This window comes from Vitis riparia, chromosome 2, assembly GCF_004353265.1.
Source record: "Vitis riparia cultivar Riparia Gloire de Montpellier isolate 1030 chromosome 2, EGFV_Vit.rip_1.0, whole genome shotgun sequence".
In the NCBI taxonomy this organism is placed as follows: Eukaryota; Viridiplantae; Streptophyta; class Magnoliopsida; order Vitales; family Vitaceae; genus Vitis; species Vitis riparia.
The window spans coordinates 14,761,606-14,770,959 of NC_048432.1; the positions used below are offsets into that span (position 1 = coordinate 14,761,606).

The following is a 9,354-nucleotide window of genomic DNA, read 5'->3' on the forward strand; positions in this document are numbered from 1 at the left end:
ATTATTTTAGAAATAAAATATATTTTTTTTCCTCTGCATTTTGCACACTAAAGAAGTATTTGAACATTTTACATATGCGAAAACTGTTTCTTTGGCTCCTACCACGATTCCCCTACCCACCTTTAAATTAAAAGAAAACGCAAAGCCAAAAAGCTGGTAAACGCACTTTTTGTAAATAAGTATTTTTATTTGATGCGCCTATTTATACTTCGGAAAGCACTTTTCATTGAACAAAGTCTTTCGAAGAACTATAGAAATTCAGGACCCAAAATTCCTCTGAATAGAAATGAAATACTTCGTTCTTCTTCAAACAAAGGCAATTTAAAACAGTGGGAGGCATGGAGTAATTTTTCTTTCTATCATAAAACTCGAAAGGTTTATTCAGTATTTTGGTACTCTAATTTAAAGTCAATCAATAATTTAATTATCATTAAATAAATTAAATATAATTAATAAAATAACTTAATAGTATAATTTAAAATTAAAAATAATTTATTTATTTTTAAATCCATATTTTTATTTTATTTTTTATCTTCATCCAATTATAATTTATGAGACAAATATATCATTTTGTTAATTAAAAATAAAAATAATCTTAATATTTAAAATAAAAATTAAATAATAACTTTTAAATTAATTATTTAAATATAATTTAACTTAAATTAAATTTTACCATAACTTAAAGATACTTGCCATAATTTTTTAGCTTAATAATTACTTATAAAAACTTACATTTGAAACCAATTTTGGGACTGGGACAACCTGACATCAGCCTAGTGCTTTCAATTTATTTTTATTATTCTAAAATTTCCAAGTCTTGGCTAACAGAAACCAAATTTCACATCATTTACCAAAATATTTAGGTTATATTTGGTTCCCGGAAAATACTAAGAAAAGAAAAAAAATGCAAAGAAAAATATTTTTTTTATGTTTGGTTGTCCTATGAAAAATATAAAAGAAAATCAAATATAATTAAAACTAATTAAAAACTTATATATTTTAAAATTATTTAATCTTTATATTAATGAGTTAAAATAAATAAAATGAGTTTGAAGTAAAAAATAAAAATAACTTATAAACTTTTAATCCATTTTTTATTTTCTTTCACTTTTTCTTTCCTTTGTATTTTCTTTCCCTTGCATTTTCCTTTAAATTTTCTGAAAACCAAACATAACCGAAAAACATCTCTAAAAAATTTCCTTGATATATGTAGATTCCTGACTCAACTCTTCAAGTGGGGCTTGGGTATCAATAGTTTGATGGGGAAGCCAATCGGAATCTGAATTAGGCAGAGTGGACAAAGGCAGTGGCCAAATTTTGGAACCATCACACATGCCAAGTCTTAATCTGGAAGACTGAAACACCCCACTTTAGAAAACAATAGGCTACTCTTTTTTTGTGGGAGTTCTCAAAAAATCCACCCCCGTGGGACACTGGAACACAAGAACCAAAATATAGGTAGTACCAAAAACAAGAAAAGATCGTCTATCAAATCCTCATAAACATGTACCACTAATAGTGACCAGGAATTGTCCACGTGCCCATCTCGTTACGTACCCAATAGGTGCTAAGATGTCATTTCTACGTCTCTGAAAATGACCTATTCACAACTCACAAGTAATAAGTTTAGAAACGTAGAGAGATCTATCTGGGCAGTCCAGGTTAAAGGGGAGTTGGGACTTGGGCCTGAGGATCGGTCCAAATTGAGCTTTATAAGTTGATAACATTAAACTGCTGTTGAGTACATGAACACCACATCTTAAAGTAGGTCATTTTTGCTACAATATCAAGCACTATAACCTCTGATTGTAGGGCTCCATTGGTCCAGAATGGTATGGCTGCTGCAGGCACTTCTACAAGCTTCCTCCATGGCAGTTAGCGAGATTCCATTATTGCATATATTGGCGAAAGCCCTCATATGTTTCATGCCATATTGAGTCAGTGATCCGCAGTGAGTCTCAAACACCACCACCTGCAGGCCCAATTTTGAAAAATTAGAAAATAATCTAGAAAGCAAAGGGGGAAACAATCGACAATGTGAATTGCGTACCATCGATTTCAAGCATTCCCAGTCATCAACAACCGGCAAACCGCGTGGTCTTACGGCATTGAGAAGAGGAGGACCGTTTTCTGGTCCAAGTAGAAGCATCCCAATCAGTTCAATACTCTGGTCTAAGTGAACTCTATGCTGCATTGTCTGCGTAAGCTGCTTGAGAATTTCTTTCTTTTCCGAATCAGCTTTTGATCTTTTGTACTGCAGCACAGGAAAATAAAATGCAAGATTCAAATCCGAGAAAAACTTCTATATATGGCACATTCTTCATTCAAAGATATTTGATAGTTAAGGTTGGAACTCACCCTTTGCCACAAGAAGAGAAGATCGGCGTCTCTCTGGTTAATTACATCCATGCGGATATCAAGGTCGAATTTGTTTTGAGGGAGTTTGTCAGTGGCCGGATCAAAACCTTGGTACAGATAAAGCAGCTCTGTCTTGATGCTTTCATTGCCATATACCATAACATGTGATCCAACGCTATAGGTGTTGTGATTGGAAGTCCGAACCTTAACCTATAAAAATAAACTTAACACTCTTCATAACAAAAATGCTCCTACTAGATTAATTCACAAATGAAGAAGAATTCAGGGTTTTGTAGAATCTAATTACGTACCCTCTGATATTGGTCCTCTATTGTTTGTTTCTTTAGGTTGTGTGTCTCACTGCAGAAAATCCAAAACTCAGCCCTCTTCTAACTCGACAAATTTAGTCATTCAAATCTCTACTATTTCTATCTTCAAGAGCGACATACCTGTCTTCCAACCAGGCAACACTGAACAAATCTCCCAAGCAAGTTATGTACTCCGGAGGTGGTGCGGGTTCCATACCAGGACAATAGGTGCCCCAGCTCTCCTCATCCGGGCCGGATGCAGTTGTGACATAAATGTTTAAATCATCAGGCATCAGACCTTCAAAAATACTCCCACTTTCACATGCTTCTACATATAGAACCTGCGTAAAACATAATTAAGCTCTTACATGCCACCATACGGATTGCTTCAGTTTAAAAAATTTCGACACGCTAAGCATCTCTTTACCATTTCTTTGTAGCTTCCAGATGCATGCTTCATCTTTAAAACGTCGATAAAATCCTTTGCATAGAGAAAAGGCATATTTGGCATCCCTACATTCAACGGATTTGATATCAGTTCTATTTACTTTTTCAACTTATGATTTTTGAAAATATTTTAACTCACCCAGCACTCCTTGACCTCCATGATCCGAGTAGTATAGAAAGATTCTGTCGTTGGGTTTGCTCTCTACAACCTTTCCACTTCCACCTTTCAATAAGCTCTTGTCACCAAGGAGTACTGCAAATAAATTCTGTGCGGTAACATCCTCGCCAGTGTAATCCTAGCCCATCACCCATTAACATTAGAAATTGAGAAATATGAACCATAAAATTAAGTGGTAGGCACATCATGGCCCTTTTAGACTATGCTATTTATGGGCTTCCACCAATCACAACCTGATGGGACATTGGCAACTAATTTTTCTCCCGAGGCACTGGCATGGCGACCATTCTGAAGCCTAACTTGATAACGATAAAAAAAAACCAGCTACAATCACTATCTTACTGTATTAAGATGTTTCAAAACATTAAACCCCCCAAAACATCAACCATAAAAGAACAATCGCTAGAGACCATCTAGGCAAAGGTAACTACGGCCCCACTGAATAAAGTTCATTTTATCTTCAATTGCTGTAAGTGTATTTTTCTTCTTAATTAATGCGTGCCAGCACATCACCACTTTTTCTATAATTCTATATTAGATGAAGGTAATCTACTAGGAGTCGCTTCGGTAATTTCAAAGTAGATGAGGTGTATAAACTCCATTCGTGGATAATATTTTTAGCACCTAAATCCGTGCCACGTGTGTAATAATATGATAGCAAGAAGAAGAGATTAAATGATTGAACAAACCTTAGGTACACCAGCATACACATCATCACCTTGCGGATGATTGATTATTACGCCGGGCCTGGGATTGAAATCATGAGTGGCGATATCATCGTACATAAACACCACTATGTTCTCATCCTTCAGCCCTCCTCTTTTCAGCAACTGATAAGCATGGCACACATCAGCCTGCAAACACCCAAAACCCAATTGTTCAGTTTTCCCAATATTATTTCCAAATTTGCAATCAGTTCATGAATTGAGAGAAAAAACCCCTAGAAGAAAAAGCCCACCTGGTGCCTGTAATTTCCGTATCCATATGAGCCTGCCACGAGAACCGCCCACCTCGTGCCCCTTTCTTCACCATCCTCTTCCGCTTCAACCTTATCAGTTGGCATCCATATCTTCTGATCCCACCGGTTCAGCCTCAAAGCTCGAGCGCCCCCAGTACCTTCAGCAAGTAACAGCAACAGCAGCAGCAGCGCTGAGTTCAGGAGGCAAACAGATCGATGCAGAGCCATAGAGAGACTGAAGTGTTTGGAAGGGGTGGCGTGCAGAGCGTGAGATTTAAAGTGGGACGGTTGAAGTGATGAAGCGGTGTAAGGTGACATGCAAAACAGGTGTGTGACACGCATGCATAGAGGTTCAGATTTGTGGGTCCTCAGGTGGTTCGTGTCACTACCAGACGCGAGCGGGCGTTGGCTTTATGTCATTTTGTTCATTATTTAGGCCGCCTTTATACCTTGAAAAATTAAATTTTCTGTGCCGCAACGGCAAGAAATATTGTACAGATTTGTTTCCGGCCATGACCATGAGGCCCAAGCTGATGACTTTTTGTGTTGAAGTTTGGACTATCGAGAATAACTGACTGCAAAATATGCGTTGATGACCAGTTCAATTTTGGAGGTCTCTGTGAAATCTTTGGCCTTTTTCAGAAGCAAAATTATTGAAGCCATTTTCCCTGGAGGAAGACTTAATACAAAGGTCAAATTCAATTACAAAGGATGAGATTTTTGAAGATGGGAAATAGGAGATCAGATTGTTTGAATCCCAATACAGAACACACTCGCACCACAAGAGCTGGCAAATGGGTTTTCTCGATTTCTTCGTTCCCGACATTGCAGCCTACAACACTTGAATTGAAATCTAGAACCTGCAAATCCCTTTATAACTTATTGTCTTGTCTATCAATACCAAGACGCAAGCTTAATTTGGTTCCTCTACCCATGAAGGCTTCCAACATTTCACATATATCGAGCGCCCAAATGCAATTAATTTATTAAATATGATAGCTTTCGGTCACTTTTTGTGGTAAAATCATGACTATATGGACTTCTGGTCATGGTTATCATAGAAACCATGACTAGAAGAAAATCTTATAACTTTTTTTTTTTTTTTAATTTTAAATAATGAACAAAAATCCTTTAGAATATTAGCCATGGCCATCATAAAAAGTGTGACCAGAAGAAAATCCCATGACAACAGTTATAATCTAAACCATGATAAAAATCTTGATAGTTCTTCATGATACTTTTTTAAGTAATATCGTGACCAGAGATTTTTACATGGTTATTGAAATATGATAAAAAAAATTTAGGAATTACTTTTAAAATAATAATAATTTTGATTTTCAATTATATAAAAGGTTTAAGAAATTATTAACTTTTGGAAAAAAAAAATTCAATTTTAATTATTTAAATTTGGAATGGTATAAATATTTGGAAAAATGATTAATTTCCAAAAAAATAAATTAATAATCATTTTAAAATTTAGGATGAAGTAAGAATTTTAGAAAATTATTATTTGTGGAAAGGTTCAAAAATTAATTTTTTTTGTAAAATAAAAGAAAAAGAAATTAATCGAGAAATAAATTGCAATGCTTAGAAGAGGATACTAATTTAATTAATAGGTCTCGATTTTATGAAAAGTCATGAAAAGATTTACAACGGCATTTGAGTTAATCATTTATATCAGAATCATTCACAAGTTCTCATAGCTTAACAAACTCCATTACTTATAACACTCATCATTAGATGATCATAAGAATGTCTTATTAAAACCTTATTGGGAAAAAACTGATAAGAAAAACTAGTGAATAAAAAAGAGTATAATATTATTTAAATGATTTGACTATTAGAATTGTCTTATCACAAACCTTGTTAGTAAAATTCAATGGAACAAAACCTAAACAAAGGAAAAAAAAAATGCAGTATATCTATATCAATATTATCCCCTTATATAGACATGATTATGCTTTCTTCAACGCTTTAACCGACAAATCTCTCAATTTTCACATTTCAATGTTGTATCTTAACCATTTCAATGTAGTCAATAGTAAAGCTTTTGTGAATAAATCTGCTATATTATCATGAAACCAGATATCTTAAACATCGATTTCACTATTCTCTTGGAGTTATAGAAGAATTTGGTAGAAATCTACTTCGTTTTATCAAATTTTTTAAATCTTCCTTTAGTTTGTGTAAAACAAGTAGCATTATCTTTGTGTCACTTGATAGCATTATCTTTAATAGAGGATAGTCCACATGATTTCTGAATATACTGAATCATTAACATTAATCATACACATTCATAACTTACTTCATAAATTGAGAGTATCTCTAAATGATTTAAAGAAATGACTATCATTGTTTGTTTCATTGATCTTAATGATATTGTTGCACTTGTTGGGATAGAACCCTAAAATATATGACATAATTGAGATACATTAATAAATTTATTTATTTATTTATTTATTTACTTTCATATTTCCCTGTAGTATCCTATAAGTATTATTTAATTGAGCATACTAATTTGAGTCGAAATATGCACTCCGATGACACATATATGCTATGATTTATACAATATAAAAAGCTCAAATCATCAAACTTAACTCAAATTGATGCTAAGGCCTTATTTATGGATCTAACTTCTATTTTGAGTCTAATTCCAAGTTTAAGAGATGAAGAAAATGATAAGTGTAAAAGTTATTATCAACCAAGGAAGTGGAAATGTTAAACATGCATAATTAAGAGACTTGGGACTTATGAACCATAAAGAGTCTAAGAAAGGTTGAAACAAGTGAGTCATGAGTATGAAATACTAGTAATGAATATTATAAAGTAAGATAGATCACAAGCAACCATGAGGAAAGAGGTTTGGAAGCAACTACAATCAAACTTAAAATGAAATTTGGAACTCAAACCTAGCAACAACCTTGACTTTGACCTGATTTTTGAAATACTTCTTATGATCTTTTTGGAGCAAGTCACATATGGTTTTGAAGCTTAAGAGTAGGAGTCTAATGCTCCAAATAGTGCATAAATTGAAGTTGAAATGAAGAAGTTATGACCATTTGAAAACAATTGCACAAAAATGAAGGACTATTTTGATTTTGAAAATCAACTAATGAATTTGAAATCCATTTTGAAATGACCTAATTTCAAAAATCACACACTGCTACTTTGATGTTTCTCCTCTTCCACCTCGAGAATTGCATTTTAAGCACTTTATCCGCCTTAAGTGAACCTCACACGATTGGAAATCATGATTTTATTATTATTTTTTTAGTCATTTTTATGAATTTGAAATTCATTTCGAAATGACCCAATTTCAAAATCACATACTACCACTTTGATATTGATGATCCTCCTTTACTTCAAGAATTGCATCTTAGGCACTCTATCCACCCTAAGTGGACCTCACATGACTGGAAATCATGATTTTATTTTCTTTTTAGTCATTTTTAGGTAATTATTTGTAAAATAAGTGGTCAATATGAACATGCTATGTGTTAGGTTTTCTTTTGTAGAAACTATAAAAACTCAAGTTTTAGGTTTTCTAAGGAGTTCTTGATTTTTTTTTTTAGGAGAATTAGAGATGATTTGATGATTATGAGGAAAGGAGAAGAAAACCCTGAAGATTTTTCTTGATTTGTTTTCTTTCTCTTTTTATTATTGAATATATTATTACTTTAAATTTCTTTAAAATCAATAATGATTCTTTCTTATTCTTTTATGTATGTGAGAATATGCTTAGAAAAGGCTAAAAAGCCATTTTGGGGTGAAACATGAAAACTTAAGGTTAAATCCAAAAGAAAACAATAAGTGAAATCATATTAATAATGGAATTGAATAAAAGGTTAAATACGCTAGTGTTGAGATCAAAATACCCTCTAAAGTTAGTTTGACTTGAGAAATAGTATAATCACATATTCCTTTATAATAGGAATTTTCGGTAATTTTGATCCTTAGTTATCAGAGATTTTGTCATTGTTATCTATACTAAGACAAATATACACAGAGTGGTAAAAACCTAAAAATATTAGACCTAAACTTAGATTTTATATTTATTAACCTATTAAGCAATTAAATGGAATAAAATATTAAAAGTTATGATACAAGTCAACTTTAAGGTGTGAAACTTAAGTTGGTCTCGTTGGACCATGCATTGTGATTACCCTAAGATTATTAAATTATATGGCCTTGTTTCACCTAAAGGTTTATACCTGAAGTTGGATTGTAAATACTCAATTTTGATTAATTAAATTAAATCGATACTTATTGTATAATTTAAATAAGTTTATTTTAGGAAATCTTTATCCATATTTTATTTTGATCTATTTAAATTAGGTTTTTTTTTTTTTTTTACCTATAGTAAATAATTAATCCTTTTAATCCAAAAACAATCGAGCACATTAGAGTTGATCACATATGACGACAACCTAGAATACTACAAAGTCTTAATGACTTTATCTCTATTTTTTTTTCTCTAGAGTTATCACATATTTAGGCTTTAATATTTTATTTACAATAAAGATTTGCAGTCACATACATGTTCATATCACTTGCATTGTACATAACTTTTGTGCATTAAAAGTTGCATAAAGAATACAAGTTATGAGTTTCTTACAAGATGATAAGTTATTCATAGTCGATTCGTGGATTTGGGCAATCTAGTAGAAATTGTAATGCATCACCTCCTAATTTTAGGAATGACTTGTTTTAACCATCTGGATGGGTTTCTCATGGTAAGTACACTAATATGTATGGTTACACATTAAACAGAACCTACGATAATGTTAAGATTGAGCCATAGAAAGCATAACATGATGTAACATATAGAGATTCATTTATAAATTTATTTATTTGTGTTTCTTGGTTTCTCTTTATCATCCTATTTGCATTAATTGGTTATTTGAACAAACACGTCTCATATCACTCGCATTGTACATGACTTGAGTACATTAAGAGTTGTACAAAAAATCAAAGTCATAAATTCTTTGCAGAATAATGAGTAGTCTACAGTCGGTTCATGAATTTAAGCAATTTATATAAAATTATAGTACACTATCTCCTAATTGGAGGGATAACTTATCTTACGTCGAGATGGTTTTTCTATG

General features: G+C 32.5%; 1 protein-coding gene across 1 annotated transcript; it reads right to left on the reverse strand.

Annotated features, from left to right (window-relative positions):
• Positions 1-1,462: 1,462 nt before the first annotated feature.
• LOC117905030 (vacuolar-processing enzyme) lies at positions 1,463-4,522 on the reverse strand. The gene is made up of 9 exons (XM_034817894.1): positions 4,250-4,522; positions 3,981-4,145; positions 3,253-3,409; positions 3,094-3,179; positions 2,808-3,007; positions 2,670-2,718; positions 2,359-2,568; positions 2,051-2,254; positions 1,463-1,972 (listed from the first exon to the last, which is right to left on the reverse strand). The coding sequence occupies exons 1-9, from the start codon at positions 4,475-4,477 to the stop codon at positions 1,787-1,789; spliced, it is 1,485 nt and encodes a 494-aa protein (XP_034673785.1). The 5' UTR covers positions 4,478-4,522; the 3' UTR covers positions 1,463-1,786.
• Between the last annotated feature and the right edge of the window lie 4,832 nt (positions 4,523-9,354).